Source organism: Rhinolophus hipposideros (assembly GCF_964194185.1).
Source record: "Rhinolophus hipposideros genome assembly, chromosome: 7".
NCBI lineage: Eukaryota > Metazoa > Chordata > Mammalia > Chiroptera > Rhinolophidae > Rhinolophus > Rhinolophus hipposideros.
In genome coordinates, this window is record NC_138053.1 from 67,116,544 (window position 1) to 67,134,492 (window position 17,949).

The 17,949-nt window shown below is 39.3% G+C and overlaps 1 protein-coding gene across 4 annotated transcripts in view; it reads left to right on the forward strand.

The window, feature by feature from the left end:
- The window catches only part of ARL15 (ARF like GTPase 15), a 386,140-nt gene that overhangs the window by 20,987 nt on the left and 347,204 nt on the right, over window positions 1–17,949 (forward strand). For 2 of the 4 annotated variants that reach the window (XM_081053528.1, XM_081053530.1), the window contains exons 2-3: window positions 4,907–4,924; window positions 7,638–7,694. The exons of 1 other annotated variant lie outside the window; for it this stretch is intronic. In XM_081053528.1, the coding sequence (XP_080909654.1) occupies window positions 7,641–7,694 (54 nt within the window). In that variant the 5' untranslated portion in view covers window positions 4,907–4,924; window positions 7,638–7,640. The remainder of the gene's footprint in view (window positions 1–4,906; window positions 4,925–7,637; window positions 7,695–17,949) is intronic. One more of the 4 variants, XM_081053527.1, reaches the window with a different exon arrangement.

Sequence of the window (17,949 nt, forward strand, 5' to 3'; positions counted from 1 at the left end):
GTTTTAGCAGAGAGCCAGTGCTGAAAATTTGTATTCGTTTAGTTTTATCCAAAAGGGAATAGGAAAGAGGGAATGGAGGATAAGTTTATATTTTGGATAATTAAAAAATATAATTCTCCTTATGATTCCAAATAATGATGCTCCTACCTGTCTTGTGGGTAATGCATTACCAACTGGATGCTTATCATATAGAATAATATAAAATATCAATCATATTGAAGACTTAGATGTGATAATTGAATAATAAAATTTTGCATAATGTAGACTGAATCTTCTTCAGTGAAAACATAAATTGCCTGGCTGGACAATAAATGGGGTCTGGCTAAGATGAATGGGTTTTTTTTGCCTCTGGTGCCTAGTCTGTGGAGACAGAGTACTGGAAGCTAAGTCCTCTGGCTTTGGTATGTTTCTCCCTTTGGGAAATCTCAGAGTGACCATCCTAGTTTTCAGTGTTTGCAATGAGAAGGTACTGTCCCGGAACGTGGAGACAGCAGGAAGAGACACCAGGAGTATGAAACCCTGAATCCAGGGGTCTGTGGAAGCTGATGGCACAGAGCTTCTCCTGCGGCTTTCCGGTGTCTGGAGCCCCTTAGTGCAGCTGCTTAGATGAGTTTGTGTGCCTGGGACATATTAGACACTCAGTAAAAAAATAAGCAAACACAAATTTGGAGCTTACTGTTTTTCCTTTTATACCTCATAATCCTCCTAGTACCTTCTGAAGTAGGTACAACTGGTATCCTCATTTTATAAATGACAAATTACTAAGATTCAGTGAGGGTAAGTAATGTGCCCAACGTCCCACACATAGTAAGTTGTATGGCCGGGATTTGATTTTAGGAAGTGTGACCCCCAGATATGTGCTCTTGATGGCTCCCTGAACTGCTTCTTAATAGATGTCTGTAGACTATTGAATCGAGTGTCTGATGCTGTGACTTTTCATGGTAGAATACTGTTTGTCTACACCAGGGATTTTCGAAGCAAAATTGTTGAAAACTTTTCTGGCATTCTTATTGTCCATAATATTGTTAGAAGTATCACAGCTGCTCTCAAAAGTAGTAATACCCCAAGTTCACTCTCCCCCGCATACTTGCCTCCTTTATTCTGTTTTTCTTCATAGCACTGATCATCGTCTAACTTGATTTATTTGTTGCTTTTGCCTGCCCTCCCCCCTCCACTGGAGTATACGGGCTTTGTGTACTGCTCGGTCTCCAGCACAGAGGACACTACCTGGCACAGAGTAGGTGCTCAGTACAAATACATGTCTGTTTATTTAATGAAGAGGATTAATGCCAGTTACAATGGTGCCTTCAATTTGGCCATCTAAAACCCTTCAGCCTTTCAGAAAATTGCCACTCCATCCCACCCTTATCAAACTGGGGTGATGAAACATCCCAGACCATCAGTAGCGTGGGGAGTTGTGATGCTAAGGACGGGACTTCCAATCATCATGGTGTGTGGAACATTTTTTCACTTAAAGTTAACAAGAAAGACCTCTTACCACCTTAAAACATATACTGCAGGCCTCCCAGAAGCTTCTGTGTTCTTAAAAATCTGTTGCACTCCTTACAAATCAGAATTTGGCAAGCTTCTGCCACACATGCAGGGCTGGTGCCTGTATTCAGTTTCCAGTGCCCATGTACCCTTTCCTAGCTTTTCAGAGTGGAATACTTGTGCTGGGAAAGTCTTTCGTGCCTAGGTAGGCTGGAGGATCTCAGGGACCTGCCAAAGTGTCATTCGTGGTAGGTAAGTGATATTGCATTCAGTATGGGTGTTTTCATTGGCTTTTGTTGTTCAGAATATTTGTTGAACCATAAACTACTTAAAAAAAAAAAAACTGCTCTACTCAGTTTGTTTGACTTCATTCGCATTCACTTATTCTTAATGATTAAGAGTGTGGGCTCTGCCGTTCAATGATTTGGGTTCAAATCCTGGTTCTGTCCCATACTAGCTGCTGTTTCCCCATCTCTAAATTAGGGATAATAATAATATTACAGTCAAGTAGGACACATCACACTTCCATTTAACTGTGGTAAGGGACTATCCCTTTAGTTCAGATGACACCCTCAACCATTGCATTAATTGGGATTATTTGGAAAATAGTGTTTTTCACAAATAGATGTTTATTTTTTTCTCAGGCAAGGAAGTCCAGAAGTAATTAGGACGCCAAGACACTTCTGCCTACTGTGTGTGGACTTGAAACTCATGGTTTGAAATTGCTGCCGGAGTGCCTGGCGGCACTTCTGCGTTGCAGGCAGCAGGATGGAGAAAGGGCAGACGAGTGTATGCCCCTCCTGGAGACTGTTAAGGCTTCTGAGTACATCCCATTTACCAGCACTTGGTCACATTGCCATGCCTACCTGCAAAGGAAGCTACAGAATATAATTTTTTCACCGAGAAATAGAATTCTCTGCAACTATGTTCAGCCATTCTTCACATGCCTGTATCTCTCTGGGTCAACTTCTATTGAGATTACTAGCAGGATTATTCTTTTCCTCTGCTTTGTATATAGCTTTTCTTTTTCACAGTTTCTTTCTTCATATTTTTGACTTCCTCGTAAATTTTGGTAGCTACGATTCTTCGTGGTTGTGAGGTTACTTAATAGCTTTACTTTTCGTATCCTCTCGCTTCATTACCCACTGCTAACTGCTTTGTCGTCTCGGTATTTTTCCACTCAAATTTTCGAGAGCAAGAATATGGTTGGTGTCACTAGCTGTTCCTGCTGGACCACACTGTGGTTGTTGGGCAGCTTAAGGATGGATGGCCTGCAAGTTTAATTAGCTGCGGCCATCTTGCTTGTGGGCCTTTTCATCTGCCAGGGTTTCGAGTGAGAACAGGCTTTTGTGATGTGACCGACATGCTTCGTCCCTGAAAAATAGAACTTTGTAAGGAGTCAGGGATAAATCTTGAAATGAAAATGTTTTGTATATTGATAGGAATGAATTTTAGGTAGTGTATAGACAGTCAACAAGCATGAGTCACTGATATGAGATTGAGAAGTGATTTGAAAAGAGGAGGGTGATTAAGGCATAGAGCAGTAACCCTCAAATGCTTGCATATTCTGTGATGTTTCTTGCAGATTTTATTCCTGTTGTCACTTTCATCAGGAATCACCTTTTCTTCTGTACCCCGTTTTACCCAGCTAACTCCTAATCTTGTATGACTCTATTCAGGAGATTTCTTCTCTAGAAAAATTTTCCTGGGTTCAGTGCGCCTACTGTCTCCCTAAAACCCTCTCTGCACACCTCTTATTATGCTGAACACGTTTATATTGCTATTGTCTGTCACAGGTCTGTTAAGTTACTGTCCTCTCCTGAGCTAGAAGACTGTTGATGCCAGGATTTAATCTTCTTTATCTTTGTATACCTAATATTTACCTAGCAATGCCTGTCGCATTTGATGATGCTCAGCATGTTTTTTTTTTCTTTTCCTGGGTTGTATTTTTTTATCCGCAGTGCCTGATAAAAAGTTGAAGGAATACAACCTTCATGAGAAGTGGCACTACTTATTTAATCTGGTAAATTAGAAAGGGATTTCTTCTCCTCTCCCCATGCTCTTTAATCAGAATTTTCAGAAAGAAAACTGTTCTGGCCTGCAGCCTAAGCCAAAATCTCCTTTTGTTTGTATATTACATGTGACTTTTAGTGCCATTTTGCAGAGGATTGGCTAAAATTTTGCTACGGTGAAATCTATAAATTTCGATATGATGATTTATGCTTGTTTGGTTATTTTTGCTAGATGACTTTTTAAATCTCTGAGGTTATTTCTGCTAGATGGCCTTTTCAAATCTGTGAATGAATTTCACAAAGAGATCATGTGCTGAAGATTATTATTTTTTTAACAGGTGAGGGCAGTGATTCCTTTTTTAATTACTGGTTGAACTCTTACATATTTCATCTATGGACAGTTGTAAATTGCTTGGGAAATATAAATGCTCTTGGGATGAAGGCAGCACTGTAACAATTGAAAATGTTAAGAGACCAACTTTGTTTGCTTTAGATGCAAATGTTATTTTCCAATTTGATCATCACCATCCTTTCTTCTAGTCTGAAGAAGCTGTACAATAGGTGTTGAGCAAAATCCTCTACATTTGTAAACAAAACTTCATTTTAAGTTTATGAGTTTAAAAACAAAAAGAACTTTCCCCTTTTGGGGAAAGTAACCTTTTGAGGTACTAAGGGAATTGTCAAGTAATTCTCCGTTAATGTTTTCAGTTACAACACTAACAGGCGATGCCAGTTCTGAAGTAGGTGGCTTCCCAGGGCTTCGTTTTTGTTGGTCTGGAGGAGTGACTAAAGAATAATAACATGCATGACCTTATCAGAGAGGGTTCCACTCACTCACTTGGCACTTTGGAGTGGCCATGCACTTTGGAATAGACTAGAACAGGTCTTCTCGCTCCACAATTCCCCAAATCCTGCGTCTTTGCCTCCAGCCCATTTATTTTGGGATGCCGTCAAGAGAAAATACTAGATCTTAGCTGTATTTGGAGACAGCTGATCCACGCATGGGCCTCAAGCGACATTTCACTGCTCTTCCTCCCCCTTTGTTGTTGTTCTGGTCCTCACACATTGGTCTTGGTGCTCTAAAGAGTTGACTTGTTGGCTTGGCTATATTAACCGTTTACTTTCATTACATGCAAAATTAGAGGAGAAAATAAACACAACCATCATCTTGCTTTATATTAGGATGAGGGATTGTATAGCATATCCAAATATTTAAAATATTTTAAAAATAGCTCTTTTAGAAAAAATTAGTGTGTGTTTTCACCCTGTGATGGAACTGAAATTTGTTATGCCTTGAAATCAATTTTTTTTAGATTGTATAGTAAATAACATTTACTTGCTGCCATCTTGTTGAAGATTTTTTTTTCTCCTTTATTTTCATGCTTACCTTTGAAATTTCTTAGGGAAAACAACAATAAACTGTAAGTAATCACATCAATTTCCAATTGAGTGTTCTTTTCCTTTTCTTCTGGATTACATTTTCTGTAGACCTATCTTAACAGATTTTAACCAATCTGACTTGCTTTTGACAGTATCTCTGTTTTGCGCTTTCATCAGAAGCAGCAAAGGAGATTGTTCTGAAGGTTATTATTTTTGAAATAATATTCTTTAGTTCTTAGGCAAGATTACATGTAGATCTGTGAATGCTGGGTCAGAGTTTATCTTGGGTAGAGATTCATTCTTTAATTGGGAAGAATCAACTATTCATCTTTCATTTCAAGTTATGTCCCATGAATAATGGGTTTACAATTAGAATAAAATGGGAAATGGGTGCTTGCAACTCTAGAATCTGTATAGGGAAAGAATATGAACTAATTTTAAATTTATTACCAGTTTCTATACCATGACCAAAGGAAATCTGGTTCTGCTTTTAAATACCTCTTTATATCTGACACCCTCTAATTATAGTGAAGGGGCGACTCACTAGAACATTATTGTGAGAATGAGTTTGGAGTTTAGAAGATAGATGTGCTGCTTGCTCTGAGGTAGGATGTTTAGGGATAAGGCAGTATTTGTAAGGATTAGAGGTTAGAGAGAGAATGAAGTAATAAGGCTAGTCAGAAGAAAAAAATTACACAAAATAAGTTGAAGGTTTTCAGGGTAATAATTTTGGCAATCCCGATAACAGTACTTGTACATTTTGGGAATGTGATAAAGGAGGAGTAGAAAGTTTTTTAGTAACCATAGAGTAAATAATGTCTCCACCTTTAAAAGATAAAGCTCTTTAAAGGAGTTACTCTAATAACAAATGGTAGGGCTCTTTCTTTTATGGCTCTGAAATACCTACTTTTAAAAAAATGAATCTGCTCTAGAACAGTTAACATTGGTAGGCTGAGAGAGACACACAATTGTCTTTTAAACAAGTTAGAGCTTTATTTTTACTTCATATTCAAAGTCTGGGGGAGGGTGTTATGGCAGCTCTTCTGTCATTCTTGTCTCCAGGCTCCCTCATCCTTGGGCTCCTCCTCACTTGCTCGTCATTCTCAGCGTGAACGTAATCCAAGTTGCTGGAGCTACCTTAAGCCTCAGGTATAGGCTGGAAAAAGAAGTAGGTAAGGCAGAAGAGCACAGTGGGTCCTTACTGAGTCAGTTCCTATCACGGATCCTTCTCTATGTCTCATTATGGAGAATTTAGTCACCTGCCAGTTCCTAGCCTTAAGGAAGGCTGGGAAATAGACTCTTTTATCTATTCCAGGTGACATAAAATAAGATAGCTATTTTTCATGTAGGGAAAATGACCTTGCCAGCTTACTGAGAGACTTATTAAATAATTCAATTTGTGCAAAAGTACAAATTGAGGTCATTTCCACAGATAGGAGGGAGGAATGGCTATCGGACAAGGTGATGAGCATTCCGTCTTTCAGCTCAGAGGCAGTGGCATTGCCCTGGGAGGTTTTTAATAGTGTATTTCATGGAAAATGAAGAAACCCAATATGACAATAGTGGTACCTTAATAATAGTTATGATATTCCAATATTATATCATCAGCTATTCATTTGAATAGCACCAGTGAATGTTTGGAATATTTGAAAGTTTACATTGAGTTTAAGAACTTCACTCAACAAATTTCAGCTTGATTTTTTTTTATTTTTAAATTGCTGTTATTTTTATTTTGAATGTCCATGCAAATAGCCTTTGGCTTTCAATATTTTCTGGACCATTCTTTTTAATCATACAGAACTCAGTTTCTTATGGATATCTAAAGAGGCAGAACCTCTTGCAGAATCAGTCTGATATGATTTATTGGCCTTCAAAAGGAATACATCTTTGGGAACCTTTTGGCTACCATGGGAACCGAGGATCCCAGTTCTCTGCTCCCTTGGCACAATGCATACAGCCACGATTGCTGAGATTTGTGTCATTATAAACTTTATGGAGAAGCTTTTACTTGACAGCAATAAACCATAATAGCAATGATGGACTGTATAAAATTAGGGTTATTTTGATTACATGCCAATTTAATGGGCTAAAAATATTCCTCCAATTAAAAGAAAATAAATTAATATTCATGTTTGGTTTGCATAGTTTTGTGAGTGGGCATGAGTTTTAGAAATCTGAACTTGATTTGGGAGTGAGAAGTTCTGAATTTGCAACTGAGTCCTGTTATTGATATTCTGAGACCAAGTCTTCTATCTAAATTCAGCCCATTCAAAACTTTTAGTATATAACTTTTTACAAAGGTTGCTTTTCTATGAGGATAGTAGACATTTATGATCTGGTAAGATCATAATGAAATTAAAAAAATGAACAAAAAATGCATATAATACTATTGCTAGCAGCCAAAGAATTTATTATTAAAAATGGATATTAGAGTAGGATTTAAAAGAAGCAAAATAAAAATATTACAGTAAACAACATTCTTTAAATGATGCTATTGAATTGGAGGATGAAGTATCTACTTTATAGTCCCATGATGAAGCACTATGTCATGTACTTTATTGTCCCTGTCTTATTTGAGGTGGCCTAAAAAAAAAAACTGAGAGAAGGAAAAAATTCAGCCACTTGCTCATAAAGCAGATGTCAGAATACAGCAGATTTTCTTTAAAGAGGGAAGCAAGACAAAGAGGGGTTGGTAGTCAGTTCCATGGGACAAACATTTAGTTGTAATCTCTTATTCTTATTTTAATCTTGTAGAGAATGTCTGAATGTATCCAGATCTCATTTGCTGTTTGTAGAATTGGCATTTACACGGTAAGCAATGTATATTTTTGTAGTACCAAATGTCATGAAAATATAAATGAAGAAGTGATCACTGGAGAGCATAGGGATTGCTATATCCGCCCCCATGTGGAGCTGTACGGATTGCCCTCTACTGCCAGTGGGAGTGTAGATGTATACAACCACTTTGGAAAATGATAATGTTGAACACCAGCATATTTTATGACCCGAGCAAATCCACTCCTGCGTGTATACCTCAGAGACATTGTAAAAAGACCTATGCAGGGACTGTTCCTAGCAGAAGTATTCATAAAAGCAAAATATTAGAAATAATGTAGGGCCGGCCCGTTGGCTCAGGTGGCTCAGGGGGTTGGAGCGCCGTGTTCCTAACGCGAGGTTGCAGGTTTGATTCCCACATGGGCCGGTGAGCTGCGCCCTCTACAGCTAAGATTGTGAACAACGGTTCTCCCTGGAGCTGGACTGCTGTGAGCAGCTGGAGGTCAGCGTGGGCAGCTATGTGCTACCGTGTGCTGCCATTAGTGGCCAGCAGCCATCGTGAGCGGCTGGCAGCTGGCGAGAACTGCTGTGAACGGCTGACCGACAACCGACTGCCTCAGCTGGGGGGGGAGCACGAAGCTCATAATACCAGCATGGGCCAGGGAGCTGTGTCCTACACAACTAGACTGAGGAACAATGGCTTGAACCGGGGTTGCGGGGAGGCGGAAGAAGAGGGAAAAAAATAATGTAAATGTCCATCAGAAAGAGATTGGATTAGTAAATAGTGGAACTTTAATTTCATAGGATACCATACAGCAGTTACGTTATATGAGCTAAGAATAATATATATGACCTACAGCTATATAATACACAATGGATACATTTTTACAAACATAATGTTAAATGAAAAAAACAAGTCACAGGAAAATATATGCAATATGATTTCATTTCTACAAGTTCAAAAACAGTAAAACTTAAGTGATACATTGTTTTAGAGTTACATACATTGGTAGATAAACTCTAAAGGAACGCAAAAATTCAGATGTGGTTACCTCTAAGGCAGTAGTTCTCCACGGGATGATTTTTCCCTTTAGAGGATGTATGGCAATGTCTGAGACATTTTTGGTTGCCACACCTGAGGGTGGTGTTGGTATGCTACCCATGTGAGTAGGTGGAGGCCAGGTGTATTGCTAAACATGCAACAATACACTGGTTAAGCACTTAAGAATTAGCTGGCCCAAAATGTCCTTAATGCTGAGGTTGAGAAACTGCTCTGGGAGAGTGGAGGGAAGGAAAAGGCTTTGAAAATGTTAAGAATATTCTACGTCTTAATTTGAATGGTGGACACATGTTGTTTGCTTTATAGTTATTCTTTAAACTACGTATTTGCTTGATACACTTTTTTGTATGTATGATATATTATGCTGCACAGCACAAAAGAAAATATGTTAAAGTGTTTTGGGATTTTTTTCTTTTTTTCCACTAGTGTATGTCAGTTAACTGAAATGCCCTGAGTCCATTTCTTAATTCTGGAATATGGGGTTGTCTATGTAGATGACCATTAAAGGACTTTTCTAATCTTCAAATTCAGTGACAAAGTGCCTTGACTTTTTCCCTATGAAGGCCTGAGGAGGGGATTCCGAGACCATGGCAGGAGACATAGTGATGTTTACTTTTGAAGACCAAATTATTTACTAAGATAGGATTTTAAAAGACTTAAAGTGATTTTTGTTTCTCATTCACTTTGCTCAGAAGAATATGAATATATGTACACAAAAAGTTTAAGGAAATTGTTTAGAATGAATGACGCAAGAATTCTGAATACGTGATATGACCACAAGTTATAAATGCCTTGAGGGCAGAGACCCCCACGTGTGTTTTTGTGTCTTTCACAGTACCTTGCACAACATTTGGCACGTAGCTCAACAGGTATGTTCGGTGACATTAATGTGAATACAGTTTTCAGTTTTGCCTTAGTTTTAATTTAAGAAGTAACAGGTTTTCTTTATTCCTTCTATCATTTTTTGTTTTAGCTGCATGCATATTTTTTAATGTATTTTGCATATTCATTCAAGATGCTGGATTTTGTGTGTATCATTTGCAATCTTAAAACTAAATTGGGTGATATCTGTTTCCAGTTAGATTAATAGGTTACTTGGGAGCTAGACATGTAGACATGTGTTTTGTTATTTTATGTGAAGTTACACTTTGAGTATGTTTTTTTCCTTTTTTTTTTTTTTTGGAGGGGGGATCCTCTGGAAAGCAGAGGCCAAATTGGGATTAGGCATACAAGAGATAAATTAGAAAAATGTCAGTGAGGGATGAAGGGAGAGGGAACAGGAGAAGGTAGAGAGAGCCATCAGACCATGTTTAATTCCTGTGAAAGGAGAGCTGGAAGGACGCTTGGGGCAAGAGCTTTCAGGGCATTCATCTGCAGCCAGATTCTCTCCTGGGCTGATGGGCCCTCCCTGAGCAAAGCTGCCTGTTTGAGGAGTTCAACATTGGGCCGGAAAGGCCTGACTCCAGGACCTCTGCATGCCCAGGCGCTGACTGGCAGCAGACCAGTAGAAACACAGACACAGCATGAGCGCCAAAGTGGACCTGAAGCTGTGTCAGCTGGAGGCTGTCAGTCACCTGTGCTTCTCCAGACTGGAGATCTGAGTGTGGGGGCCTCAGGGCGTCAACACCATTAGGGGATTTAGGAGAATCCTGGAGTGTGGATGTCAGGAATTGTGTTTAGTCATCCTTGAATACTTAGTACTTAGTCTGGGACCATGCAGGTATTCAATCTTGGCTTATTTAATGAAGAAGCTCTGACCACAAACTAATTCTAAGACAGATAAAAATGGTCTCTAAAAGGGGAGTGCTATGGACTGAATTGTTTCCCGTCCCCCCACCCCATCCATGTGTTGAAGCCCTAACCTCTAGTGTGATGGCATTTGGAGAGGGCCTTTGGGAAATAATCAGGTTTAGAGACAGTCATAAGTGTTGAGTCCTCTTGATGGGATCAGCCCTTAGAAGAGACATCGGAGTTTGCTCTCTCTATCGCTTTCTCTGTGCCATGAGGACACATCAAGAAGGCGAAGCCAGGAAAAGAGCTCTTCTCAGAATCCAACCAAGCTGCCACCCTGATCTTGGCCTTCCAGCTTCTAGAACTGCTAGAAATAAATTTCTGTTGTTTAAGCCACCCAGTCTGTGGTACTTTGTTATGGCAGCCTGAGCAGAGTAGAAAAAGTGTGGGGGAGGGGGCGGAGGGAGGGAAATCTTACAAATTGCTAATAAAGAACATAAACCAATCTGAAAAATTTTTGTTATCACCTGTTGAAAATAAATGCCAAGTTCTAAGTAAAACTAAAAGTAGAGGAGGAACTTTGAAAATAATTTATGCGTGAACTTTGAAAATAGTTTATGGGATGAGAAACAGTGTTAGATGGTTGACTTGACTTTTATTTCTATGGGTTTCCAACATTATTGCCAAGTAGCAACACTTAAGAAATAAGAAAAGCTGTAGTTACATATTAAGAATCCATAGTCTGAAATGAGCAAGACCAAAATGGAATATATAGAACAGACATGCTGAAAACATCCAAGGCATAAAATAAATGTTTTATATAGAGGTGAATGCATACTGAGCTTTAAGCATTAAAAAGTTTAATAAAAAGCATTCCTCACAAATAACAAAGGATATCCTGTGCCTGCATCCACTGTTCCCTCCAATGTTTGGAGTAGACAGAGGTTTCTCTAGACATTGAAAGGAAATGATGTTTATATTTAGAGTATCTTAACTCGGGAAGCTGGGGAAAAGAAATTGACCTCAGTTTTCTAGGCAGGAACTAAGGCACAGGTAGAGAAAGGTACACATTATCAGTGATGGAGTTATAACATCTGCCAAATCCTAGGACAAGTTGAAACAGAGCAAAGCAGAAAAAAAAACACACAGTATTTAGCAAACATCTGCTCTGAGGAGATAACTCTCTCCTGTGCAGTGTAGCTAGCATAGAAGGTAGTTTGTGTTCTCTCGAATGTGATATTGTGATGTATTACAAAGAAGTAATTTAGTTTTTGAAACAAAAGGAGTCCTGTTGCATGAATCTAGACTACTCTGGGTATTAAACAACATTCATGGGGTTCTGGTCAGTAGGAAGGAGGGGAAGTAAGTTCAGGCCAAGAGTTGACATTACAATTGTGGGGCTATGATTTTATGAAATCCTGGCAATGGAAACAGGTCATACTTGAGAATGTGATCTTGAAATGAACTTTCTGTGGTCAGGTGTGGATTAACTCTGGGCTAGAGTGCACACTAGGACAGACTTCCCTTTGGAACGTCAGGATACGTGTCCTGAAAGGGACCTGCAGTTGCCCTCAGACTTCTCTAAGTTGGGAAGTGTAATGTCCATAGTCAGAAGCATGGTGGTGGACAACCAGCTGGTGGTGGCTAGAAGCAAGATGAGGGTTAGGGTGGTAATTTGAGCATCTAGCCACCTTCCTGTTAAGTTGTGAACCCTGTTGATCAAAACTAGAAGCTAAGAGGCCTTACATGAATGAAGCTGGGTCAGTTCATCTTCTCTGCGCCAGGATGGCACTGTTTAAAGCCCGTGGACCCTGTGGCCTGATTGTTACCTTTCTGTACCCAACACCTGCATGAACTAAAATTCAATCTAGTGATGATTGAGATTTGAACTAAAGAATACCAGTAAAATATCATGCATAGTTAGTTAGTAATACGAGTTTTAAAAACTCATTAAATTTTTCTTTCAACTTGGCAGAAAGGATCAAATGTTATTTTACTGGCAGAGAAAACATTCATCCTTTAGAACTCTATCAGAGTTTGTAAAAATGGCCTCAGATTCATTCTGAGATAAAGATTCACTCTGTAATGGTTAGTGATTATTCTTTTATCTAGCTGTTAACATGTGCTTGTACCTGCCACACTGCTCATATGCAAGTTCAGTTAATTTTTTTTTTTTTTAGGAAGGGACAGTGAGAACTGCTATTACAATAGAATGGCAAAACAATTGTATATTATCAGTAATGCTATTAATAATATTGTATATTAATAAAACTGCTTATTTCAGTTTACCTCTTTAGGTGTGAACAAATTCTTCTCTAAACTTGGCTTTGCATTCTTAAAATATATAGTGCTGCATATAAGGACACTGTATTTATTTCCTACTGCTGCTTCAACGAATTAACACAGATTTAGTGGTTTAAAACAACATGAATGTATTCTCCTATTGATCTGGATGGCAGATGTCTCCAATGGGCGTCATTGGGCTAAACTTAAGATGCTGACAGGACCATGTTCTTTCTTTCTGGAGGCTCTTAGAGGAGAAGCCAGTCCTTGCCCTTTTGGGCTTCTAGTGGCTGCCTGTATTCCATGGCTCATGGTCCCCTTCCAGCAATGACATCACTCCAACTTCTGCTTCCATTATCATAACTATTTTTCCGTCATTAGATCTCCTTCTCTGACACATCGGACCCTCCAATCTCCCTCTTCATAAGGACTTTTGTATTAAAGTGGGCTTACCTGGATAATCCCGGCTAACCTTTCGATCTCAAGATCCTTCATCTCATCTGCAAAGCCTCCTTTTGCCACGTAAGGTATTAGGTTGTTGCAAAAGTAATGGCAGTTTAAAAGGTTAAAAATAATTGCAAAAACCCCAATTATTTTTACACCAGCCTAATAACATATTCACGTGTGGAGGAGGGGAAGGGAAACGATCTTTTACCTACCACTGGCCCAAAGAGGAAAGTTTAGAGAACTCAGTACTATCTGTCATTCCTGGAGGGAAAGAACATTAAGGTAGGCAAGTCCCGATGATGGGTTTAGGTTGTCATTATCATGTATAACATCAAGATTAAATATTTGTCCGATAGACTGGAAGTCATGCTTATGGGCTCTGCAAATACTGGTTCTAGCAACAAGTTAAAGAGCAGGTTTAATACATGACGACATGCAGAAGAATGGTGCTGACCCTACCTGTGTATTATTCTGCTCCTTGAAGACTCCAGCTTAAGTATTTATTGTAAACTGTGTGGAACGCTGAGATGTCTGCAGTCATGCTAAAGAAATGAAAAGCTCCAAGGCAGAGCGAGGCACACCTTAAGTGAAGAAATTCCACACGTTGCAGACTTTACCGGAGTGGAGGTTAATTATGGTAGTAGTTTGGCTGTTGTAATAAAGATCAAAATAGCAGTGGCTTCAACGGAGTAACATATAAAAATGGAATCTAGCCCTTAGCTTCATGGGACTCAGGCTCCTTCTAGATTGTACTTCCATTGCCTGGGTTCTTCTGCTCATGAGCCACAGAAGGAGGGTGCTTAGCTCTCCCACATCTGAGTTAGTCTGTGGGAAAGAGGAAGTGGAGGCCAAGCAGTTCCCTTTGTGGGTGTGACCTGGAAGTTGCACACATCACTTCCCCCCTCAGCTCCCAGTGCCGGTACTTGAGTCACATGACTACCTGACTACAAAGGAGCTGGACATAGGAACTTTAGTAAGGCTCTAAGACTGGGGGTTCTATTCCTAAAGGGGAGAAGAGAATAGACATTGGGGGACAATTTGCTGTCTATTTCACGAGGAAATGAGCTAAGGCATATGGATCTGTGCTTCAGCGATCAGTCCTGCTGTACCCCTTGAGGAAAGTCTGTAGCACAATCAGTGTTGCCTGTCGCCTTGCCACTACACACAGTGAATGGGTATGGAGGGGGCAGCAAGGGTGATTTTTAATAAACAAAATCAACAAAATCATGTCCTTAGGTAGAGTAAGACTACCTGGCTAAAGTGGCTAACTTTCCTGGCAGGGGAATTTAAAGTCTTAAGTTTAATGAACCTGTTTGAGAGCCACCAATAGCCATTCTAACGTCTGTTTACACAGAAAAAGATTTACACCACGAAATGAGTGCGATTTACAGACCTGCCCATTTTTTGTTTTTAATCATCTTTTGAAATTGGAGCCCCGTTAAGCACATGATAAAATCCATTTGGTTTAGGTGTTTCACTCTGGGGAATGCAGACTGTATCCTTTTCTCTCAAGATCAAGATTCGTCTGCAGCAGACCTTTGTGAGTCCAGCGCAACTCCACCAGCGTGGCCCTTGTTGACTCTGACCCAGACTGAACTCACTCTTTCTACCCCTAAACCTGCTCAAGTCCCGTGCTTTCTTTCTCAGCAACTGGCTCAACGGCCCATCCACCTACCACCCAGGAACTGGTGTCGTCCTCAGCTCTCCCCTGCCTCATCATATGATCAGTCCCCTGATTTGGACCTCTCTCATCCTACTCACCTGTCCTCCCTGCTGCTATTACCTGACTTCTAGCACCACCATTCCCACCTAGAAAACCCTGAAACAGCCTCCTCTTAGCTATTCTTCTCTTTCCAGTCTTGAAGCTTCTCAATTCATTCCTTCATCCTGGAACCAGCATATAGTCTGTGAAATACAGATTGGCTTATGCTGAAAACCTCTCATTCACTTCCCATCGTTCTCAGTTAAAATTAAATCCCAGAATCCTTGACATAGTTTATAAGGCGTCCTGCATGAGCAGGCCAGGCTTATCCATTTAGCCTCGTCTCTCTACCTCCTCTCTATCACCTCCAGCATTATATATTCCCGGCATACTCATCTATTTTGAGCTCCTGGCCTGTTAATATTTTTTCCTTCCAGCGCTTTGTATGTGCTAATCTCTCATCCTGGAATGATCAGCTGTCACCTCTTCTGGGAAGTTTTCCACGCCCTCCAACACCTCGGTTAAACAATCTTTCTAGGTGTTCCCTGTCTTTGCATTCTAGTCTTTCCTTAGCCAAAGCGCTTGTATCACACTGCCTTGGAATTGCCTGTTATTTTTCTCTAACTATACAGTGAGGATAGTGACCGTGTCATTCTGTTTCTGTAGGCTATTGTGCAGTTGAAGGCCAAGTTAAGAGTTCAGCTTTCAGGTATTTGTTCGGTTTCATGGTAGGTAGATGGCCCTTCTCGCTCTGCTAGCTGCCTTTACTTTCAAGGCTTAATGGTGAAATAGTGGCTATAACTGCAAGTGTATTATCCCTAGTGGAGAAGAAATTCCAATTATATATTCTCTATTAACTAAACTTCATATATGAAATGTAGCATTCTCATTTCCTGATTGTAAATTGTTTTATTTTTTATTTTATTAAAGGTGAAAAAAAAAAAGAGGCAGTAGGAAATTGGCTAGTAGTTACATGAGGGTCATTCCTTACAAAGGGCCTTTGTGAAATTTCTTTTGGTAATTATCAATAGCTGAGTGGTTGGGTGGAGAGGCTCTTTTCTTGATAAGAAACATTTAGAGTCATTTAACTTGGGAACTTAAAAATGTTTTCAATTTTCCTATTTAAATGATATGGTGGCCCTTAACAAGAGTCTCTAGGTGAAAATTTCTACCCTAGGAAATGTACATTTTTATGTTGTCTCTTGTCATGGGTGGTGGAGTTTGTTTTCTTAACAAATGTTCAGTGTTTAGGCCTGAGGACTAGTACTTTTCTCTTGACAGGGAGAATAACTTGTTTTTGTTAGTGACTAAAAATTATTCTAGAATGCAGTCAGTATCCTGGATATGGTTTATTCATATTCGTAGCTTGGGACAAAATTGTATTTTAGATTTTTTTTTTTTTTCCATTGAGAGCCCACTGGCCCATGTGGGAATCGAACCGGCAGCCTTCGGAGTTAGGAGCATGGAGCTCTAACCGCCTGAGCCACAGGGCTGGCCCCGTATTTTAGATTTTAAGCAGAGCCAATGGATTAATATTATGTATATAGAGGAGAATATAATTAACCCTGGTGATCTTTTGGTGTTTCCTTTTTGGAGCTCAAATGTAAACACCAACTTAAAACTTTATACAAAGTGAATCTGAAGGAGAGACTTTATGGACTTTATGCTCATTGCTTACTGGAGAATTGGTCTGTGTCCTCTGTATTTCTTTGGGTTTAGCTAGGGCTCTGGCATGCAGTAGTTACTCAACAACTGTTCATTAACTAACTGGGTATACGTTTCCCGGGAGAGAACAGTGCCTTGCCCAGATTCTGGGAGCCTTGGGCAGCTCCGGCTGGAGCATCAATCACAGATCTCACAGACTGCACTCTCCCGTGGTCCATGGAGGGCGGGGTCCATGAAGGCAGGGAGTTTCACTTATTTTGTTCACTGCTGTATCTCCAGTGCTTACATAAATGTCCAGCATGTTGCAGGTGCTTAGTAAATACTTGTGGAATGAACAAATGAGTGAACAGAGCTCCAATCATTGTGTTGAAATGGGTATATACTTGCCCCTGCGATATGTAAAGACCTTTCAAAAGGTATGTGGTCACTGATATAATTGTAAGGAAATAAGTGTCCATACGTGTAGCTTCTCTTTTATTACCTCCCCTTTCCCAATTATCCTACATCCAGTTAGGTGGAAGTCTCACTTCTGAATCTTAATCATGATGCATTGCCCTCCTCGTATGAAAACCTCTAGGCCACAAAACAAAGTAAAAATTCACAATATGGTGTTGATATTGAGAAAGTGACTGACCCTCATATGACCAGATAAATCATTTTCGGTTCTTTACTTTCAACAATATTGAAGATGATTATCCTCAATTGTCAGCTGATCGTTAAACATAACATTGATAAGCCACACTACGATTTTTGTCATATAATTAGGAGGAAGTTGAAAGAACTGAGTGATATCACTGTAACAAAACTTCTATTCTCATCTGCTTATTTATAAGTACAAGTTAATCAGGGCTTATATCTACATATAAAAAAATAGAAATAGAATTGATCCTGAACCATCTCTCTCATTCTAGTGATGCTATAATACTGTGTTCTGTAAAAAATAAAAATATAACCCATCCATCTCATTAAGGGATATATTTCTAAAAATGTTTACAATGGATCTATCAACATTTATTACGTATTGGTTTTGATCAATTGTGGACCAATAATAAATCTATAAACTCTGTCTATAAGAAAAGAAATTTAAATATTTAAAACTTATGGACACAGGAAATTTAAATTTTAAGATATCAGTTATATACACAGTTCGTCTGTGGAGAAGCATGATAAAGTGATCAGTAAAAGATTTTCAAACATGAAAATATATTTAGATTAAAATTCTGTTGGGGACCTGGAAAAGATATATGAATTCAAGAAGAAAAGGATAACAACAAAATGAAGTAAGACTGAAGAGGAGCTTGTTCTTTTTTAAAAAAAATGAGTTATATTTTTCAAGTTCTGTGATATTTATAGAGCTCTTTACCCATGTAAGAGAGTAATAGATTTGTTTATAAATGTGGATG